The sequence below is a fragment of the Gorilla gorilla genome, chromosome 2 (assembly GCF_029281585.2).
Source record: "Gorilla gorilla gorilla isolate KB3781 chromosome 2, NHGRI_mGorGor1-v2.1_pri, whole genome shotgun sequence".
Classification (NCBI taxonomy): domain Eukaryota; kingdom Metazoa; phylum Chordata; class Mammalia; order Primates; family Hominidae; genus Gorilla; species Gorilla gorilla.
Window position 1 is genome coordinate 47,934,394 of NC_086017.1, and position 22,096 is coordinate 47,956,489.

The 22,096-nt window shown below is 46.7% G+C and overlaps 1 protein-coding gene and 1 pseudogene across 7 annotated transcripts in view; both read left to right on the top strand.

Moving 5' to 3' along the window:
• Positions 1-8,193: 8,193 nt before the first annotated feature.
• The window catches only part of DLEC1 (DLEC1 cilia and flagella associated protein), a 75,001-nt gene continuing 61,098 nt past the window's right edge, over positions 8,194-22,096 (top strand). For 6 of the 7 annotated variants that reach the window (XR_008678018.2, XM_055381285.2, XM_055381283.2 and 3 more), the window contains exons 1-2: positions 8,198-8,630; positions 14,541-14,691. Coding sequence is in view for 6 of the 7 variants with exons in the window: in XM_055381285.2 (XP_055237260.1) it covers positions 8,220-8,630; positions 14,541-14,691 (562 nt within the window). In the remaining variant the exon portion in view is untranslated. Of the gene's footprint in view, positions 8,631-14,540; positions 14,692-22,096 lie in introns of all 7 variants that reach the window. The other variant, XM_055381286.2, reaches the window with a different exon arrangement.
• On the top strand, positions 20,717-21,556 carry LOC129532297 (serine/threonine-protein phosphatase 2A 55 kDa regulatory subunit B delta isoform-like; annotated as a pseudogene).

Genomic DNA, 22,096 nt, shown 5'->3' on the forward strand with positions numbered 1-22,096 from the left:
TGCACCTCTGATACTCCTGGAGCCTGCAAGCCCCTGTACTCAGCAAATCAGGCCTCCTCAAGCCCCCCTCCTCTTCCTAGGCAGCGTCACAGTGAAACTCTGACACCAGGAGTGGACATGGCTTCATCTCAGTCATCATTCCTATGTATTCACATCATCTCCCAACTCTGAGCCCCAGGCCCCAAGCCAGGACATTACCTGGGAGCCTCTCCTTTCCCTTTGTCTATGTACCATGGTGGGGATGCAGCCAGGCTCTTCCTTTGCATTCTCCAAACCCACCTCACAGAATCCCTCCTCTGGCCCCTGGCACAGACATAGGAGCTGCAGCGTCCTCCCTAGCCCAGGGTTCTTGGGCAGGATGGGCACTGCTGACTCAGAGCTGGCACATGCAACCAGGTTCTGCCAGACATGAGGGCTGGGCCCCGCCCTGCTCATAGAGAAACCCGGCGGCTGCTCAGAGCCGTGGGTGAGCCCTCACTCCAGTCCTCTCCTCTCTTCCCCTGGCTATTGGCCCCTCCTGGCTCTCACAGGCTCGGAGGTGCTCTGCTGGTTCCTGCTAGGGGTAAGCCTGTGTGGTACGAGTGAACGTGTGTGGAGGGGCTGGAGCTCAGAGGAGGCAAAGAGGCTTTGTACCAAGCCACGAAGTTGCTGGATTCCATTCCCTTTGCCTTCACTCCCTCTGCCCTCAACTCCCAGGGCCGTCTGTGGGCCCAGCCCTGGCCAGGTGCCTAAATTACCCTCCTCAAAATCCAGCTCTCAGTTGCCTGTGCAAGATGCCCTGAGATCCCGGTGACTCAGAGGGCTATTTGGCAGGCTTAGTCTGGGTACACAGAGGGCCCACACATGCCCCAAAGACTAGTTCTTTAATGGGGGAGTTTCTGGCATCTCACTCTCCTGACCATGCCCAGTCTTCTATGTCTGTGTGAGGGTGGATGGGGTGATGGAGCTTCTGGGATCACTGGAGACAGGGAAGAGAAACCTAGTGTTGGCGCCAGTGCCTGCCTCAAGCCACTTCACTTGGTCTCTCCACCACTACTTTCTCTGGAGGCCTGAGGAGGGGGTATTATCACCCAAGAATGCCAACGTTCAGGATGGTCAGGCTCCAAGCGTGCTTCAGGGCTGGCCCTTTCCAGTCCCTCCCCCATGAAATGCAAACCTAGCCCAGCTTGGGTAGGTGAGGTGAATGGGGTTTATTCTGCCCCCTCCCTGTCTTTAGAGCCTCTGCTCCAGGATATGGGGTGAAGGGGCTGTTTAAATCTTGACTCTGCAGCTTCCTGCTGTTAAGACTTTGGAAAAGTGACTTCGCTTCTCTGAGCTCCTCAATCAGGAGCTATAATCATCCTTAGAACTGGCAGAATTAATGGATGGCAAGTACAGGGCACAAATAAGTACCTGCTAGAAGGCCACCAGAATCCCATAGTCCCACAGCCATCCTCTGCCTGGCCTCCTCTACAGATCCAGGTGGCCAGAGCCCAGCCTGAGGCTGTTGGTCTGAGGTCATGCCCCTGCTGCTTTTGAGGGCTGCAAAACCCCCATAGGAGCTCCCTCCAGAGGGTCATGGGCCCAAGTCCAGATGCATCAGGAGGAAAAGTGAAGGCTGCTCCTCCCAAGGGAGCAGCTGTGGCAAAGTGAGAGTCCTCAGGTCATGCAGGGTCAGATCCTCAGGTCCTGACCTTGCAGGGATCCAGGATGCCATAGTGAACTATGAGGCTGCTGGACCTGCTATGGGATTATTTGGGGTTACTATTCTATAATTATATTTGTGGGATTTTATTGTGTATTCATTTGTGAATGTAACTGTGATGTTTATTTCACTGTGGACTGAGTCCCAATGCTCACCTCCACCCCAGAGGCAGAATACAGTGCTTGGCATGGGGAACAGACAGGAAACTTGCCCTCAGACCCTTATCTGAAGGAGGAGGCAGGGGGTAACTCACCTGAAGGAGGAAACACACTTATGGGATGTGTGAACTGAAGAGACCCACATTTGAAAACTGTTCTGCTATGTCACTTATTCAACAAATATTTATTGAGCAGCTACTGTGTAGTGGGCACTGTTCTAGAGGCTTGGGAGTCATCTGTGAACAAAACACATCAAAAACCCCTGCCCTCCTGGAGCCCAAATTCTAATGGAAAGAAAAGAGACATTTTAACAAATGTAAGAAATGAATTGTATAGGATATTAGCAGATAATAAGTAAAATGAAAAAAGTGGGTTAAAGCAGTTCAGGAATGGGATAGGGTTAATTTTTTTTTTTTTTTTTTGAGATGGAGTCTCGCTCTGTTGCCCAGGCTGGAGTGCAGTGGTGTGATCTCAGCTCACTGCAGTCTCTGCCCCCCAGGTTCGAGTGATTCTCCTGCCTCAGCCTCCTGAGTAGCTGGGATTGCAGGTGTGTGGCACCACGCCCCGCTAATTTTTGTATTTTGAATACAGACGGGTTTTACCATGTTGGCTGGGGTGCTCTTGAACTCTTGACCCTAAGCGATCCACCTCACCTGACAGAATTAAATTTTAAAAGGGTTGATCAGGCTGGATTTTATGGGAAAGGTGACAGTCAAGCAAAGCCTTGACAGAAGTGAGGGACTGAGACATTTAGAGATATCTGGGCAGAAGATTCCAGGCACAGGAAATACACCCTGAAGCAGGAGGGTGTTGGTGTGCTGGAGGACGAGCCAAGGAGGACAAGGCCAGTGTGGCTGGAGCTAAGAGAGCAAGAGAACGGGGAAGTGCGGCGGGCTGATCATGGGAGGAGAAAGAGAGGTAACCGGGACCAAGTCCTGTTGGGCCTTGTAAGAATTCACCTTTTATGACTGGGCACGGTGGCTCACGCCTGTAATCCCAACACTTTGGGAGGCTGAGGCCGGTGGATCACCTGAGGCCAGGAGTTCAAGACCAGGCTGGCCAACATGGCGAAACCCTGTCTCTACTAAAAATACACACACACACACACACACACACACACACACACACACACACACACACACACAAAATTAGCTGGGAGTGGTGGTAGGTGCCTGTAATCCCAGCTACTTGGGAGGCTGAGGCAGGAGAATTACTTGAACCCAGGAGGAGGAGGTTGCAGTGAGCTGAGATTGCTCCATTGCACTCCAGCCTGGGCAATGGAGCAAGACTCTGTCTCAAACAACAACAAAAAAGAATACAACTTGGCTGGACGCAGTGGCTCACACCTGTAATTCCAGCACTTTGGGAGGTTGAGGTGGGTGGATTGCCTGAGGTTGGAAGTTCAAGACCAGCCTGACTAACATGGTGAAACCCCGTCTCTACTAAACATACAAAATTAGCCAGCCGTGGTGGCACATGCCTGTAATCCCAGCTACTTGGGAGGCTGAGGCAGGGGAATCGCTTGAACCCCGGAGACGGAGGTTGCGGTGAGCCGAGATTGCGCCATTGCACTCCAGCCTGGGCAACAAAAGCAAAACTCCGTCTCAAAAAAAAAAAAAAAATTCAACTTTTACTCTGGGCAAAATTGGGAGCACTTGCAAGGCTTCAAGCCAGGGAGGGGCATGATCTGACTAATGTAAAAGAATCCTCTGAGTGCTGGAAGTCACCACGGAGGGACAAGAGCTGAAGCAAGAGCCCAGTGAGGAGACTCTTGTAATACCCAATTCCGGTGGGAGTGGATGGTGGTTCAGACCTTGGAGGTAGGAGTTGAGTGTGGAAATTGATAGGATTCCAGATATATTTTGAAGGTAGAGTCAACAGGAATTACAGGTGGGGTCTGTGAGAGAAAGAGAGGAGTCAAGGATGACTCCAAATTTTGGGCCTGGACAACTGAAGAATGGAGCTCCCATTAACTGAAATGGGGAAGGCTGAGGAGGAGCAGGCACTCTGTTTTGGACATATTAAGTTTGAGGTGCCATCCAGATGTCAAGAACATGATGGATGTACAAGTCTGGAGTTTGGGAGGGAGATGTGAGCTAGGGATAAAAACTGGGATATGGTTCAAAACATGTTTAAAATGTCCATGAACTCTCACATTTTGCAAATGGGATTATATTCTGGTATAATCTTTTTGGAGGGCATTTTGGCAGTATCTCAGCTATTAAAATGTGCACACCTTTGGCCAAGCACTTCTATGATATTATCCCACAGAAACATTGTACAGCTATGCAAAGTATGCACAAACATGAACAAGGTTGCTCATTACAGCATTATTTATAGGAGCAAAAAAGAAAAAATTAGTTCTCCATGAGTTGCCAGAGGACATAATAAGTGAAAAATACAAATGGCAGGACAATATCCATGTATAACATTATTTCACTTTTGTTATTAATTTTTTTTTTTTTGAGACAGAGTCTCACTCTGTCACCTAGGCTGGAGTGCAGTGGTGCTATCTCAGCTCACTACAACCTCTGCCTCCCGGGTTCAAGCAATTCTTGTGTCTCAGCTTCCCAAGTAGCTGGGATTATAGGCATGTGACACCATGCATGGCTAATTTTTGTATTTTTAGTAGTGACAGTGTTCATCATCATGTTGGCCAGGCTGGTCTTGGACTCCTGGCTCAAGCAATCCACCTGCTCATCCTTCCAAAGTGCTGGGATTACAGGCACGAGCCACCATGCACGGCCTGTTTTTAAACAATTTTTTAAATGTCTTGACAGATATCAGTGTTCGTGCAGGCAGAAAAAAACAGCTGAAAGTAAGCAGAAATACTCTAATAATTTGGGGGAAAGGACTGAGAGGAAGACACTTCCTTTTTATTATTTATGTACTATTTGAATTTGTTTTTATACACAGGTGTCCAAACTTTTGGCTTCCCTGGACCACACTAGAAGAAGAATTGTCTTGGGCCACACATCAAATATGCTAACACTAATAATAGTGATAAGCTTAAAAAAAAAAAGGTCCATGCATAATGTTCATTATATACATCACCACAGATAAGCAAAAATTTCTTTGCAATCAAAAAGTTGGACATCTGACTGGGCGCAGTGGCTCACGCCTGTAATCCCAACACTTTGGGAGGCTGAGGTGGGCAGATCATGAGGTCAGGAGTTCAAGACCAGCCTGGCCAACATGGTGAAACCCTGTCTCTACTAAAAATACAAAATTAGCCAGGCATGGTGGCACATGGCTGTAATCCCAGCTACTCAGGAGGCTGAGGCAGGAGAATCGCTTGAACCTGAGAGGGGGAGGTTGCGGTGAGCCAAGATTGCAATACTGCACTCCAGCCTGGGGGACAGGGCAAGACTCCATCTCAAAAAAAAAAAAAAAAAAAAAAAAAAAAGTCGGACATCCATGAAACTATGAAATGTATTTAAAAGTAGAAAAAAAAAAAAAGGCCAAACACCAGGTGCAGTGGCTCATGCCTGTAATCCCAATATTTTAGGAGGTGAAGGCAGGAGGATTGCTTGAATCCAGGTGTTTGAGACCAGCCTCGGCAACTTAGGAAGACCTTGTCTCTACAAATAATTTTAAATATTAGCTGGGCATGGTGGTGCACGCCTGTGGTCGCAGCTACTCGGGAGGCTGAGGCAGGGGGATTGCCTGAGCCCAGGAGGTTGAGGCTGCAATGAGCTGTGATCATACTCCTGCACCCCAGCCTGGGTGACAGAGTGAGAACCTGTTTCAAAAAGAAAAAAGCAGTGAAAAAAAAAATGTAAAGGCCAAAAATTTGTGTGGGAACCCAGAGATAAACAAACAAACAAGAATGTAGTCAATAGAACGGGTTATAAAATGAAGACAGCAACTCACAAGGAATTCCCTTTGTGCCGATGAAGTCCCCAGGGGAGGGGAGCTGAAGAGTGGTTCCAAAAGTGACCTGAGCCCTGTTATCGGTGCAGGGTCGCAGCCATTCATTTCTCCAGTTAGCCAGGGAGCAAACAGAAATTGAATGCTGGGCATGGTAGAATCAGGGATGAATCCAGTTTATCAAGCAGAGAGATACTGGTAGAACAGGGACCCGAGGGTGGAGATAGGTGATGCACAGAAGAAATAGGGAGGCAGGGAAGAGAGTGTGTCAGTCGGAGGGAATGGGCAGCAGCACCAGAGGCTGCTGAGATGAGGACTGAGGGGGGACTGTTGCCACTGGAGAGACAGGAGGGTTGCTGGTAACCTTAGCCTGGAGCCAGAGGGGGGAGGGGTCATGCAAAGGGAGACCTCTCCCAGGCTAGTCAGACTCTGTGACTGTCTCTGAGGCTGTCTAGAGGCAGGGTGGAGAAGCCAAAAGTAATGGCAAGAGTCCATTGTCCTGTCCTTCCCTATAACAGGGAAGGGGGCCAGAGAGCCTCCACAAGCGGAACTGCTCCTAAATGACAAGACCACCCAACTGGGGCTCCATTTGCCACATTAGAGCAATGGAGGCCCCCAGACTGTTGCACCCCTCTTCCTACCCACAGCTCCTTCCTACACCACTGGGGGCCTTGCATGCTTGTGGAAAATTGGAGAAATGCCTGTTTGCCAAAGCTCCCTCCACTTCCCTCCTCCTCCCCCCACCATAGCTACCCTTTTAAGTCAGCCCTGGGAGGATAAACTTAAAGAAGAGGCCTGCATAGGCCCTGGAATGAACTCAGGACATGTGGGCACATACTTTTGGGGTCCCATGTGCCTGGAGGCGAGGCACGGGGCACATCATCTTGGCCCTGTGATCTCTTACTCTGTGGGAAAGAGTGCGGGGGACAGCCAGAGATGGGCCTCTCAAGCACACAGTCCAGGGCAGGCGGCCCTGGCTTCTCAGCTCTCAGGACAGAAAAGGTCCTGGAAAGGACAAAAGAGAGAGCCAGGCCCAACCAAGAGAAGTAGAAGTGGAAGTAGCCCAGGTGTGTGGGCAAGCATGCTAGCACTCATCTCTGGAAGTGGGTTTCAGGATGTAAGGCAAGCAAACTCAATGTGGAGTAGAAAATGATTGGTTGTATCACCTGTGAGCAAAAGCCATGGTGTGCAAATGACAACAGTCAATGTGATGTCATGCTGCTGCCCTGGACAAATGCAGTCCTCTTCTCCATCTCAGTGATGCTGTCATCACCCCCCTGATTGCACACACAGGATACCTGGGAGTCATTCTTGGTGCCTGTTTCTTACCTCCCATTATCCACCAGCAAGTCTTATCAATTCTACTTTTTGGATCTATCTCCAATCCAGTTCCCTCTCTCTCATCCAATCTCCCTTCATCTCTTTCCTAACTTCTGTGCTAGTTTCCTAACTGAACTTCCTGATGCCTCTTGCCTCTCCTGTCTATTCTCATAGCAATCAGAATGATCTTAGTAAAACAGAGCTGACCATGACATGCCCCAGCTTAAGACCCTTGATGAACCTCCTACTGCCCTCAAAATAAAGTCCAAATTCCCTATTGTGGCCTACCAACCCACTTATGATCTTGCCCTAACCTATCAGTGTCATTCCTCCACCCTCACACTCTTTAAGTTCCACTCCTCCTGAATGACATTCAGTCCTTCCCACATTTTTAAATATTTTGTAAAGATGGGGTCTCCCTATGTTGCCCAGGCTGGTCTCAAACTCCTGGCTTCAAGTGATCCTCCTGCCTCAGCCTCCCAAAGTGTTGGGATTACAGGTGTGAGCCACCACACACACACGCTCTTATTTAGGTACTTTTTTGTTTTTTGTCATTCTACTAACTGTAGTATTGCATTGTGGTTTTAATTTCCACTTCTTTGATGACTAATGATGTTCAGTCTACTCATTCTTTGAAATCTCTGCTTGGTTTTCATTTGTTCCAAGAAGTAATCGCTCCTTCTACAGACTAAGTTCCTGTCCTCCTTTGTAGTTCCATGACAACCAATATTTATCTCCACCTTGGCCTTAGCCCACTAAAGTACAGTTGTTTTACTTTTACCTCCACACCCACCGCCATCATCACAAACACACACATACACGACTGTGCACTTCCTGAAGGCAGAAGCAGCATCATACTTCTTTGGTATCTTCAGCTATCAGCACAGACCTGAAACACAATCTTTACACAATAAATATGATGAGGGAATGAACAGTTGCTTAACAAATTAAAGAATGGATGAAGGTAGGTAGTTAGGTACAAGGTTTTGCAGATAGGCCTGGCTGTGTCAATTAAACCTTTCTCCATGGGTCCTCACACTTAGTAAGCTCACTTTTAAAAGGACAATGCTGAAGACACAAATGTTTACAATGACTACAGCGATGACGGGATCCGAGAGAAAGGCAAGGCGGAAGGGGTGGGGCCGGAAGCCCAAGTGCCGCAGGGAGTTAGCGGCGTCTCGGCTGCCATGGAGACCAGGAGCTCCAAAACGCGGAGGTCTTTAGCGTCCCGGACCAACGAGTGCCAGGGGACAATGTGGGCGCCAACTTCGCCACCAGCCGGGTCCAGCAGCCCCAGCCAGCCCACCTGGAAGTCCTCCTTGTATTCCTCCCTCTCCTACTCTGAGGCTTTCCACTACAGCTTCGCAGCCCGGCCCCGCCGCCTCACGCAGCTTGCGCTGGCGCAGCGTCCCGAGCCTCAGCGGCTTCGTCTAACCCCCTCCTCGCTGCGCACCCAAGATATCTCGCACTTGCTCACTGGCGTCTTCCGCAACTTGTACTCTGCCGAGGTCATCGGCGACGAAGTGAGCGCAAGCTTGATCAAGGCCCGCGGCAGCGAGAATGAGCGCCACGAGGAGTTCGTGGACCAGCTGCAGCAGGTAACGTGGCGGTGGCGTCGCGTCTGCGGACGGTGCCGGGGTCTCAGCGCTCGGCACGCGTCAGCACCTGCCAGGTGCCAGGCGCTGTTCCAGGATCTGGGGCTGCAGCTGAGAAACAGCCCATCATGCCGAAGTGGGCCCGACATTCTAGTGGAAGGACGCTCTATCCATACACACACATATGCAAATACCACACATACCACCCAACGTGCGGCATATATCTGTAGCACCTGTCTATATTTCTCTAGACACATACGTTATATATTGCATATATCAATGAACGACTGCGGCAGACCGCTGAATAGTTGTTCCATGGAGATGATAAAGCCAAAAGTCACCCGGCTTTGGGGTGCCTTTGTATCACAAACCACAATCTTGACTGGGCCATTCATGCGCAGATTTTAGGAAGCGTGTCTAGTCTCTAGAACAGCAACTCTGCTTCCTCATCTGTACAAGGAGAAAACCAGCTGACTCGGGGCCTCTGTGCTGAGTCGGCTTCTGCTGGCCACACTACTGAGGACTCCCTTAAACTTGTGGGCACTCCTCCCATACCCGATCCTTTACCCCGGTGTGCTTCCTGCCTCTCAGATCTTCTTCTTCTCCTTTCTGTTCTGTCCTCTACCTGCCCCTTAAGTGACATGCATCCCACGTCCTTAGCTTCAGTCATTCCTTCACTTAACACATTTGTTGAATGTCTGCTGGGTGTCATACTCTGTTCTAGGCAGTGGGGATTCAGCAGTGAATAAAAACGCCAGTGTTCGGACACACCCACACTCACACACGCAACCTGTCCTCTGTAGCTTTCAACCTAACTGAGGTAGATAGACATTAACAAAATGAATACCTATACAGTATGTGAGATACTTAGAGGACCAGCCTCGCCGCCTCCATGGGTTATAGGCTTCTTAAAGTGCAGCCAGAGCCCCTGGCTGGGACCCTGTACTCAGTGATTCGTGGGTCACCACGTTCACTCTGCTAAGACTTCAACCTACCCAGCCAGACCTTGCCCTTGAACTTCAGACTCACATCCCTGTCATTCACATGAGCGAGAATATATGGAGCATTATAAACCCCATGACCAGTCACCCAGTTCACTGGATTCTATCTTCTCAGTATCTGTCCCATAAGTAGCCACTATACCAGAGTCTGAATTGGCAAATAGTGATCCCTTTTTTTGAAGAAAAAAAGTAATACATATTACAATTTTTTTTTTTTTTTGACAGAGTCTGGCTCTGTTGCCCAGGCTGGAGTGCAGTGATGTGATCACAGCTCACTGCAGCCTTAACATCAGGGGCTCAACTGATCCTCCCTCCTCAGCATCTGGAGTAGCTGGGACCACAGGTGTGCACCAGTATGCCCAGCTTATTTATTTATTTATTTATTTATTTATTTATTTATTTATTTATTTATTTGAGATGGAGTCTCACTCTGTCACCCAGGCTGGAGTGCATGGCGCAATCTCGGCTCACTGCAAGCTCCACCTCCCACATTCATGCCGTTCTCCTGCCTCAGCCTTCTGAGTAGCTGGCGCCTGCCACCACACCTGGCTAATTTTTTTGTATTTTTAGTAGAGACAGGGTTTCACTATGTTAGCCAGGATGGTCTCGATCTCCTGATATCGTGATCTGCCCACCTTGGCCTCCCAAAGTGTTGGGATTACAGGCATGAGCCACCACATCTGGCCTAAATTTTTATTTTTTAAAAATTGTGAGATGGGGTCCCACTATGTTGCCCAGGCTGGTCTCAAATTCCTGGCCTCAATCGATCCTTCCACCTCAGCCTCTCCAGATGCCGGTATTACAGGTGTGAGCCACTGTGCCTGGCCCACATTATAAAAATCTTAATTTAGAAGCTGACATTTAATTTAAACATTTGAAGTTTTAAAATTGCAGAAATTTCAGAATGCAGAAAAGTTTAAAGAGTGATCCCCTATAGAAATACAACTATGCGGCCGGGCGTGGTGGCTCACGCCTATAATCCCAGCACTTTGGGAGGCCGAGGCAGGCAGATCACGAGGTCAGAAGTTTGAGTCCAGTCTGACCAACATAGTGAAACCCTGTCTCTACTAAAAATACAAAAAATTAGCCGGGCGTGGTGGTGTGTGCCTGTAATCCCAGGTACTCGGGAGGCTGAGACAGGAGAATTGCATGAACCCAGGAGGCGGAGGTTGCAATGAGCCAAGACTGCACCACTGCACTGCAGCCTGGGCGACAGAACGAGACTCTGTTTCAAAAAAAAAAAAAAGAAATACAACTATGCAAAGATAAGTTGACTTTATAAATTATGGTATATTCACACTATGGAATACTACAAAGTTGTTAAAAAGAATGAATTATACCTGCATTGTAGACAAACACAGCTGCCATTTATTTATTTATTTATTTATTTTTTGAGGCAGAGTCTCGCTCTGTTGCCCAGTCTGGAGTGCAGTGGCACGATCTTGGCTCACTACAACTTCCGTCTCCTGGGTTCAAGCGATTCTCCTGCCACAGCCTCCTGAGTAGCTGGGATTACAGACATGCAGCACCATGCCTGGCTAATTTTTGTATTTTTAGTAGAGATGGGGTTTCACCATGTTGGCCAGGCTGGTCTCCAACTCCTGACCTTCAGTGATCTGCCCGCCTCAGCATCCCAAAGTGCTAGGATTACAAGCGTGCGCCACTGCGCTTGGCCTGCCATTTATTAATTTAGCAAAAAAGCCATAGAACAATGTTAGGATGATTTCATTTTTATAATATATATGCATGGGAAAAAAGCTGAAAACTTTCACAACAAAATGTTAACAATATTCTTATGGGACATTTAACTTTTTCTTTGCACATTTCTATATTGTCTGAATTTTGCAGTGTACACGAATTAATTTTGTAATTACAAAAAAAGAAACTTTGAAAAGAGCAGGCATCTGTTATTCCACTTCTGTAATGTTGCTGGCTTTTTTTTTTTTTTTTTTTTTTGAGACAGAGTCTTGCACTGTTGCCTGGGCTAGAGTGCAGTGGCACGATCTCAGCTCACTGCAACCCCTGCCTCCCGGGTTCATGTGATTCTCCTGCCTCAGCCTCCCAAGTAGCTGGGATTACAGGCACACACCACCACACCAGGCTAATTTTTTGTATTTTTAGTAAAGACAGGGTTTCACTATGTTGACCAGACTGGTCTTGAACTCCTGACCTCGTGATCCACCCGCCTCGGCCTCCCAAAGTGCTGGGATTACAGACGTGAGACACTGCGCCCAGCAATGTTGCTGTTCTTATACCTATATTCCTCTCCCTCTTTCCTTTTTCGTCATCTGTTCTTTGCTTTTCCTCACTCGTCTCTAGATGTCACTGCCATGTGACCATCTGTACAGGACTCAGATTCATTCTCCCTGGGAGGAGCAATAATCACTATTCCGTATGAGTGTCTGCATTGCCTGAGTTTTTCCCTCAGATAACCCCGTTGGCAGCTGATCTTCCCCAAGCCCACCTATAGAAATATCTCATGGTCTAATGATTGAAAGCAAATGCTCTGGAACCATACACCCTGGGTTCAAGTCCTGGCTCCTACACATATGACCTTGGGTGATATTTACTTCTATAAGCCTCAGTTTCCTTATGTGTAAAATGCAGATAATAATAATATTCACCCCATAGGTTGGTTGTTTTGAGGATTAAATGAGTCAATACAGTAAAGCATTTACAATATTGAGCATTTACAACATGGTAAGCCCTCAGTAAGTGATAGTTGGTCTTGTTATTTGGACAAGATGCTAATTCCTACATCCAGAAATTAGGGTCAGAGATTGTCAGCAGACCCAAATAGTAAGACACATAACACAGAACATAGTACTTTATATTTGAGGAACTGTCCCAGGCCACTGTCTCCTGAAAAACATTTCCTGACTCCAAGAAGATTTAGTTACTTCCTCTTAGCCTTCCTTATATCCTCATTCATATGCTATTATAGCACTTTTAAGAGTTGATTTCACCTATTTGTATCCTTGCCAGGCCCCTCCTGCTAAACTGTAAACTCTTTAAGAGCAGAAACCATATCTGATTCATTTCCCCAAATGTAAATGGTAATTACACAATAAATCTTTTTTTTTTAAGATGGGGTTTCGCTCCTGTTGCCCAGGCTGCAATGCAGTGGCACAATCTCAACTCACTGTAACCTCTGCCTCCTGGGTTCAAGTGATTCTCCTGCCTCAGCCTCCCAAATAGCTGGGATTACAAGTGCCCGCCACCACGCCTGGGTACACAATAAATCTTTATTAAAAGAATGACTAAATAAATCTTTGCGATCCCACCAACTTTAGGAATACAATAAGGAACACTGTCTTCCTACATAGAATGTTTTTTTTTTCTTTAAAAGAAATGGGGTTGGCTGGGCATGGTGGCTTATGCCTGTAATCCCAGCACTTTAGGAGGCTGAGATGAGAGGATTACTTGAGTCCAGGAGTTTGAGACCCCATCTCTACAAAAAAATTTAAAAATTAGCTGGATATGGTGTATGCCTGTAATCCCAGCTACTTGGAGGCTGAGGCAGGAGGATCCCTTGACCCCAGGAATAGCAGGCAGGAGTGAGCTGTGATTGTGCCACTGTACTCCAGGCTAAGCCACAAAGCAAGACTCCAGTTCTAAAAAATAAATAAATAAGAAAGGAAAATAAGACTGGGCGCAGTGGCTCATAACTGCAATCCCAGCACTTTGGGAGGCTGAGGTGAGTCGATCACCTGAGGTCAGGAGTTCAAGACCAGCCTGGCCAACATGATGAAACCCCATCTCTACTAAAAAATATACAAAAAATTAGCTGGGCATCATGGTGGGCGCCTGTAATCCCAGCTGCTTCAGAGGCTGAGGCAGGAGAATCACTTGAACCCGGGAGGCAGAGGTTTCAGTGAGCCAAGGTCATGCCATTGCACTCCAGCCTGGGCAACAAGAGCAAAACTCTGTCTCAAAAAAGAAAAGAAAGGAAAGAAAGGAAAAGAAAGAAACAGGGTCTCACTGTGTTGCCCAGGCTGATCTTGCACTCCTAGGCTCAAGCGATTCTCTTGCCTGCCAAGTAGCTGGGACTACAGGTGCACACCACCATGCCTGGCTAATGCAAACTATCTTTCATATTACCTGTACCAGTGAGCTCTCTGCTTCTTGCCTCGAGAAGTCTGAACCAGAAAATATGGATCAGAAGTTTGGCTGGTTGAATAGTCAATCAGTAATTAGTCTTGAGGAGTATATTGGGCATCCAAGTGGACTCTCTGGGCGCAAGTACTGTGACAGAGTTTGGGCTACAGGTGTTTGTTAGCTATCAACACCTGTGAGGGGAGGGGAATGGAAGAAGGAGTGAGCCACGGAAGAAGCTGAACTGTGATGGGGGCCCAACAAGCCTTGACAAATGCAGCATGTTGCTCTGAAGAGAGTATTGCCTGTCAAAGTTTCTCTCTTTGGGTCAAAATGGCCAGGTCTTTATACCCCTGCCTCTCTCAGTCACAGGATGTGGGTGCTGCAGAAAGGACATGGTCTCAGGTGACTCCTTTTCAGCAGCTTAGGTAGACTGTGAAGGGGCTGTCTGCTGACGACGTTCCCTGTAGCTAGGGAGCAAGTCCTTCCTTGAACGTGGATCTGGGTGGCACCACAGGAAGTGTGCTAACTTGTATTTGGTATTTCACTGTTTGGATGGCAGCTCTCTTTATTGTGAAGCCAGGAGACAGGTAACCAAGCTCGAGTCTGTTACTGGCCTTACTATGGAAACCTTTAAACCATTCCCCTCTATGGGTCTCAGTTTTCAGATCTAGTAGTTCAGACCAGATGGTTGGAATAGTTCTCTGACTATTCTATGCTTCACTGGAAGCCCTGATCCTGGGGTAGGGCTGAGTAAAGCTAAGTAATGGTAAGTAATCTCACCATATTTCTGTGCATTTGATCATCCCCCTGCCAGATTCGGGAGCTCTATAAGCAGCGGCTGGATGAGTTTGAAATGTTGGAGAGACATATCACTCAGGCCCGAGCACGGGCTATTGCAGAAAACGAGCGGGTCATGAGCCAGGCTGGAGTACAGGACCTTGAGAGCCTTGTCAGGTTGCCTCCAGGTGTGTATAAAGAACTCCCACATGCCTGCCCAATTCCCAGGCTGTTGATATTTCACTGTGTTTGCTCCATTGCCCACTCTCTAGGCTTTTTCTGGATATTTGGAGAGCAAGTCGCAGACATGATAATATGAATATTACCACAAAAGAATATTTCATTACCACAAAACACTTCTGTATGTGTATCTTCAAAACAAGGACGCTCTCCTACATAACCAGCATGTAACCCCCACAACCTGGAAATCAGTTTCTGTGCAACACTAACCTCTGACCCACAGATACTTGTCAACCTAAATAGCAGAGAGAGACTCTCTAAAAGAAAATGTTGGGCACTGCAATGGTAATACACGTGCCATTGTAAGCTGTGTGCATATTCAGGGAGGTAAAGGAAGACAAAGGTTTTTAAAGGAAAAGTGAGGAGGATTACACAATGGTTTTGAAGTAATTATCCTTGGCTGAAGAATCATTAACAAGAGTAGTACCAGTCTGAGATTAAACAGGCGGTTGCTGGGCAGATTTGTGTGTGTATGTACGGTTGCAATGACCTCTGTGTGAGGTTGTGATTTTTGTGGCATGATATGGTTTGTCTGCATCCCCACCCAAATCTCACCTTGAATTGTAGCTCCCGTAATCCCCACGTGTCATGGGAGGGACTTGGTGGAAGGTATTGAATCATGGGGGCAGGTTTTTCCCTTGCTATTCTCATGATAGTAAGTCTGATGAGATCTGATGGTTTTATAAAGGGCAATTCTCCTGCACACACTCTCTTGCGTTCGCTCATGTAAGACATGCCTTTGCTCCTCCTTCACCTTCTACCATGATTGTGAGGCCTCCCCAGCCATGTGGAACTGTGAGTCCATTAAACCTCTTTTTCTTTATAAATTACACAGTCTCGGGTATTTATTCATAGCAGTATGAAAATGGACTAATACAAGGCATCTTTTGTGATAATTCTTGTTATCAGGCACTTATGCATGGCCTTCCCCAGCACCATTTGTCAGGGTTTTTTAACACAAGTGACTCCATTTTGATTCAGACAACTTTTACATCCCATTCAAATTTTACTGACTGTCCTACTGTGGCTTTTTCCCCCTCTCAGGCCCAGGATCCTGTCCAGGAAGTCATGCCACATGCAATTGTCATGTCTCTTTTTGAGATGCCTTCATTTGGAACAATTCCTTGATCTTTTCTTGTCTTTCATCTTCCTGACAGTTCTTGACCAGACTTATATTCTGTAGGATGGGGATGGTTCTGTGTGATGCTTCCCCATGACCAGACTTAGGCATGCATTCTGGGCAACAGCACCACATAAAGTTATTCCTTGTTCATCTCACTGCAGCACAGCAGGAGGGTCACGTGGTGTTAACCTCCATCCCCTGAATAGGTTGGTGTCTGCCAGGATTTTCTGCATTAAATTCTCCAAATCAAATTATAATTGATTAGCATTTTGTAGAGAGGTATTCTCAGATTACACCAATATCTTGTTCCTCATCAAAGCTCCATTGCCATACCACCAGCACTGACTGAAAATTCTTTTCTTAATGCAGAAGTTTAAAGAGTGATCCTTTAGAAATACAACTATGCAAAGATAAGTTGACTTTATGAATTATGGTATATCCACACTATGGAATACAGCAAAGTTGTTTAAAAGAATGAATTATACCTGTGTTGTAGATATAGATGGCTGTCTGCTATTTATTAATTTAGCAAAAAAGTCACAGAACAATGTTAGGATAATCCCATTTTTATAGTATAGATGCATGAAAAAAAGCTGAAAATTTGTATATCAGAATGTTAATAATGTTCTTAGGGGGCAATTAACTACCTATAATCAAAATTGGGTTGTTTTTCCTATGGACTTGTCCATAATCTGGATTTTACTAATATCAGCATCATGGTGTCATTTAACCTGTTCTTCCTTGTATTTCCCATAAATCTGTAATTAGTTCTAGAGACTTTATGAGGTTTAGGTTCAATGATGGCCAGGTGGTGGGGAAAGAACACTTCATAGGTGATGCTATGTGTTTCCCTCAGGAGGTACATGATATGTGGTTGCTATCTCTCCTTTCATGATGCTGGCAGCCTTTTTATTTTATTATTTTATTAGGGGTTACAAATTATAATGAAATGCTAATGGTAATAATAATTCTATCTTTCTTTATTTATTTGTCAGCTGAACTACTTCTATAAAGACAAACTTTTCAGAAACTACTTTGATTACCCCAAAGTATGGGCAGCATTAATTCTTTCCCTTTATTTGCCAGTGTTTAAAATAGTGAGTTGGTTCCCCTAACATCTGCCAAAGGTGACTAATGAGGTTTGTTTGGTTGTTTTAGTATCATTGTGGACGCTTGGATTTCATGACTGCAAATTATTTATTATCCTTTTGGTGCTCAAATTGTTCCATCTTTGGCAGAGAGCCTTTTCCAGTTGACTGCTGATTCATTTGACAATCAGCTGTCTTTGATAACTTCCTTGCTTTCTGAGCTGGTGAGATGTTCCAGGCTCATCTTGGGTATTTCTGGCCCCAGACCTGGAATCAGCCATTTCTTCAAGAAACGCTGATTCCTTTTATTCCCTCCACCACTCCCCACAAAGACCTTGACCTATTCTCCTGAATTCTTGAAAATTATCATTTTCCAGTGCAGTAGACAGAAAAGACAGTATATTTAGGAGACCTGTTATATCTTTGGCCTAGAGGGAAAGATCTAAGGGAGGAAGAAGTGGAAGATACAGTGCCTTAAAAGGCATTTAAACTTATGAGGACCTACTAGGGCCCAGATGCTAATATGCTTTGCATAGGTTATCCCACTAAATCCTCCCGACAACCCTGTAAGGTAGGTTTTCTTTCTATCTTACAGGTGTAGGAACTAAACTTAGATGATCAAATGACTTCCCTGAGGCCCCACAGCTTGGAAGGGGTGGGACTTAGATTTGAACTTGGGTGTGTCTGCTGTCAAAACCCATGGCTTTCTTCTATTGGGAGGAGGAAGGATTGTTGATGAGCCATGGTGTCTCAGGAGGGTTGAAGACTTCTCTTAGAGTGTGGCTCTGAGCAGCAGAAGCCCTATCCTTCATCAGGCCTGCCAGACCTCTGAGACTCAAGTCCCATTAAACAGTAACACTCAGGCACAGGTTCTGTATCTCTTCCTGTTTCCCCCTCCACCACAGCACAGTGTAGCTGCAAGGACCCCTCCGTCAATGGTGGCCCAGATAATGTGGATTTTGCAGAAATTATTGGTAGCAAATGTCCAGAGTCTTTACTGGTTGCCTGATGTTCCCTGAATCCTGGGAGTCAGCTACTGTCCCTTTTTTGTTGTTGTTGATTAGAGATTAGGGGAGATTAAATAATTAACTATTTGGGTTTTTTTTTTTTAAATGAAAGTGAAATAAAACATTGAGAACCAGGAGACAAATGTCAGTTTGGAGAATTTTTCAATGACTTTCATTTTATTTTTACCCAAGAATGATATTAAGTTCTAATCAGCCATTATCTGCCCTGGTTTCTCAGGTCTCTGCTGGTAATGTGTCTTTCTTTTAAGAAGTGAAGAAGTAGACACACTAATCCAGTTCCATGGATACCCCTCTGGTGTGTCTGCTTCTCAGAGAAGGGTGAGGTAACTTTTTTTTGTAACTTAGATAACTGGCAATGAGGACATCCCCCTAAAAGTTTCTTATTTGAGGCATAGAGGCAACCTTTCTGTGTTTGCTAATAAAAATGTGACAAAGTGGCAAGCACATGTAAATTCTCCAAAGTGAGGGAGAAAGATCAGAATGCTGCAGAACATCTTGTGCTTTCATTCTTGTCCCTTGCTGGAAACTTGTCCACATTATCCAAGACCTCGCAGAGCCATGCCCAGGAGCCACAGTGTTAGTATAGGAAGCCCACCCTTCCCAGAGGAGAAAAGATGGTCACAAGGCCAGAGCAGGCTTTTCCAAGGCTCGGGGTACATGCCCAGGCCTGACAGCTCCTGCAGACACAGCACCTAGCCACCCATAACCTGGGGCAGGACTGTGGAAAGAATTGTATCAGAAGAGAGAGGATACATCTCTTGTCACGTGGCCTTTATCCTTTGTATAGAAGTCTTATCTTTTGATATTTTAAATAAACCATCACCAAAGTCCTTGGGAACTGGGCTAGCTTGTGTCAACTTGGCATTGCTGTTACCCCCTGCTAAAGTCTCTGTTGCCAAGGAGAGACCAGGGAGTACATTTCCCAGAAGGCACCTCCCCCTTGTGCTTCCAGGATAGGTCAGCTGATGAGAAGCCCTTGGTGAGTTTTGGAAAGGAAGGCCATTTATTTCAAAAAGCAGTAGTAGGCAGATGATTGAGTGGCTGTGAGTTTGAAAACAACTTCTAGATAACTTTTTTTTTTTTTTTTCAAGACAGGGTCTCGCTTCATCACCCAGGCTGGAGTGCAGTGGTGCAATCTTAGCTCACTGCAACCCCTGACTCCTGGGCTCAAGTGATCCTCCCACCTCAGCCTCCCTAGTAGCTGGGACCACAGGCACATACCACCACACCCGGCTAGTTTTTTGTATTTTTAGTAGAGACAGGGTCTTGCCATGTTGCCCAGGCTGAGTTTCCAGATAACGTCTTAAGAAAGCCCTGCTTCAGTGCTGCTGGCTGAAGTTGTTAATGATGATGTCTTAGTTCATTTGTGTTGCTGTAAAGGAATACCTGAGGCTGGGTAATTTATAAAGAAAAGAGGTTGATTTGGCTCATCATTCTGCAGGCTGGAATACTGGGCATCTGGTGAAAGCCTCAGTCTGCTTCCACTCATGGGAGAAGGCCTAAGGGGAGCCATGCAGATATCACATGGCGAGAAAGCAAGTGAGAGTGGAGGGTTTGGGGGGGCCAGGTGAGCTAATATAGTGGGACTCACTCCCTGCCTGCCCCCACCTAGGGCATTCATCTACACATGAGGGGTCCACTCCCATGACCCAACACTTCCCATTGGGCCCCACCTCCAACCTTAGGAAAAAATTTCAGTATAAGATTTGAGGGAACAAACTCCTAAACTATAGCAGATGGCTTCCCTGACATTATTTCCCTCAGTCTTCAATCCTTTGTATTAAAACCTTTAATATTTGATATACATAGATTGGTTTCTGTTTTCCTGATGGAACTCTCAATGAACATATGTGATGGGGGAATGCATGTCTTCACTGATAGGTTGGTTATAGGAGACCTCCAAAAGGAAAGACCATTCAAAGGCACCATGTCTCTCTCTCTCTCTTTTTTTTTTTTTTTTTTTTTTTTTTTTGCTGGAGGGCATTGGCCCCATCCTGGCTCACTGCAACCTCCACCTCCCAAGGGATCCTCCCACCTCAGCCTCCAGAGTAGCTGGAACCACAGACGGGCACCACCACACCCACTAATTTTTGTATTTTTTGTAGAGATGGGGTTTCACTGTGTTGCCCAGGCTGGTCTTGAACTCCTGGGCTCAAGCAATCCGCCCACCTCAGCCTCCCACAGTGCTGGGATTACAGGCGTGAGCTACCTCACCTGGCTGGCACCATGTCTTAAGATAATGTTGGCTAATGGAGCAAACAACAAAGTTTGAAAACTTCCAACAAGTCTTCTCTTCGGGCGCTGGTGACAGCCGGGACTGATCGCTCAGCGGCAGTGGCACAGAGGCCTCCTCCCTGGTCCACCGCGGTCCCCACCCAACCCCACCTGTCCCTGCTGCCTGCTGCCGTAGCAGGAGCTGGAGGCTGCTGCTGCTGCCAGAGGGCAACGAGTTCCAGTGGTGCTTCTCGCAAGTCAATGGGGCCATCGAGGAGGACGTGGCTGAAGATCTGCCGCAGGGGAGAGGCCAGAAGAGGCTTTGACGACCATCAATGAGTGACCAGGGGGCTACACAGCCTCACTCTGCAGCAGATGTCATTTCCACCGTTGAGTTTAATTACTCTGGAGATCCTGTGGCAGGAGACAAGGACGGTGGAGTTGTTTTTCAGCAGAGCTAGAGAATAAAAGCCGCCCTCATTCTAGGGGAGAATATAATGTTTACAGTACCTTTAAAGGTCATGAACCAGGGTTTGGCTATTAGAAAAGTCTAGAAATTGAGCAAAAAATAAAATTAGGTGGTTACGACAGAACACTGCTCATTTTCTACTCTCTACAAGTGATAAAACTATAAAATTATGGAAAAGAAGCAGATGAGATAAAAGAGCAGAAAGTTATAACTTGAATGATGAAGATGGATGACTTCAAGATTCATTTAGAATTACAGCACTATCAATGACCTGAGGATTAATTTATGACACTTAGAAATCACACATAGACATTTTGACGTGGTAGACATCAAACCTGCTAACATGGAGCAGCTGACAGAAGTCATCGTGGCAGCCAAGTTCCACTCATACCAGTGCAACGTGCTTGTCTACAGTAGCAGCAAAGGAACCATTGACTAAGCAGCATGGGCTCCTCGGCCCTGTGCAACAGACACTCCAAGTTTTTTGAAGAGCCTCAAGATCCCAGCAGTAGGTCCTTCTTCTCAGAAATAATTTCATCCATACCCGATGTAAAATGTAGCCATAGTGGGCAGTACCTGATGACCAGAGACTACCTGTCGGTGAAGGTGTGGGACCTCAACATAGAGAGCAGGCTGATGGAGACCCACCGGGACCACGAGTACCTGCACAGCAAGCTCTGCTCTCTCTATGAGAATGACTGCATCTTTGATAGCTTTGAATGTTGCTGGAATGGTTCGGATAGGTGCATAGTTGAACCACAAATAAGCAAGGGAAATCTTCCAACAGCCAGAAACGAAGAGGGAGCTGAAACCAGAACCGTAGCCTCTAAAGACGTTTATTGCGAGAGAAGCCCCACACCCCTGGCTGGCCTTGGGTGCATCAGCCAATAGCAGGAACCGCTGCCTCCTGTGAACAGCAAGTTGTGGCGCAGAGCTGAAGCCTTGGACCACATGAGGTGTGGAGTTGGAACTGTGCCTTCAAAGATGATGAGGTCTCCGTCCACTAGAGTCCAGAGGGAAGTTTATCTGAGATCTTGCACTGGGGCGGCCAAAGCTCCCCTGAGATGTGTAAGCATAGCTTCCCATTACAAGGGTTTGAAGTTTGTGTTGGTGGCAGCTGCGTGATCTGGAAAAGCTCACACTGAGGAGCTCTCCTGCCTCCATGAGGGCAGCGTGCAGGCGCCTGGAGGGACTGACGTTTTTCTGGGTCTGACTTCTACTCTGTTTACAGACTAATCTGCTAGCCTACAGTGTTTCACAGATGTTGACTGAAGACATGAGGTTCCTGGGTCCTTGGAGCACAGCAAGCAGCATGAGCCTCTTGCTGGCACAGGTTTCCCAGGGGGTGACACAAGGGGCCCAGGTAGATGCTATGCAAGCAGTGGGGCTGATGTCATGGCCGATGCATGCTGAGGTTGGAGAACTCACTGC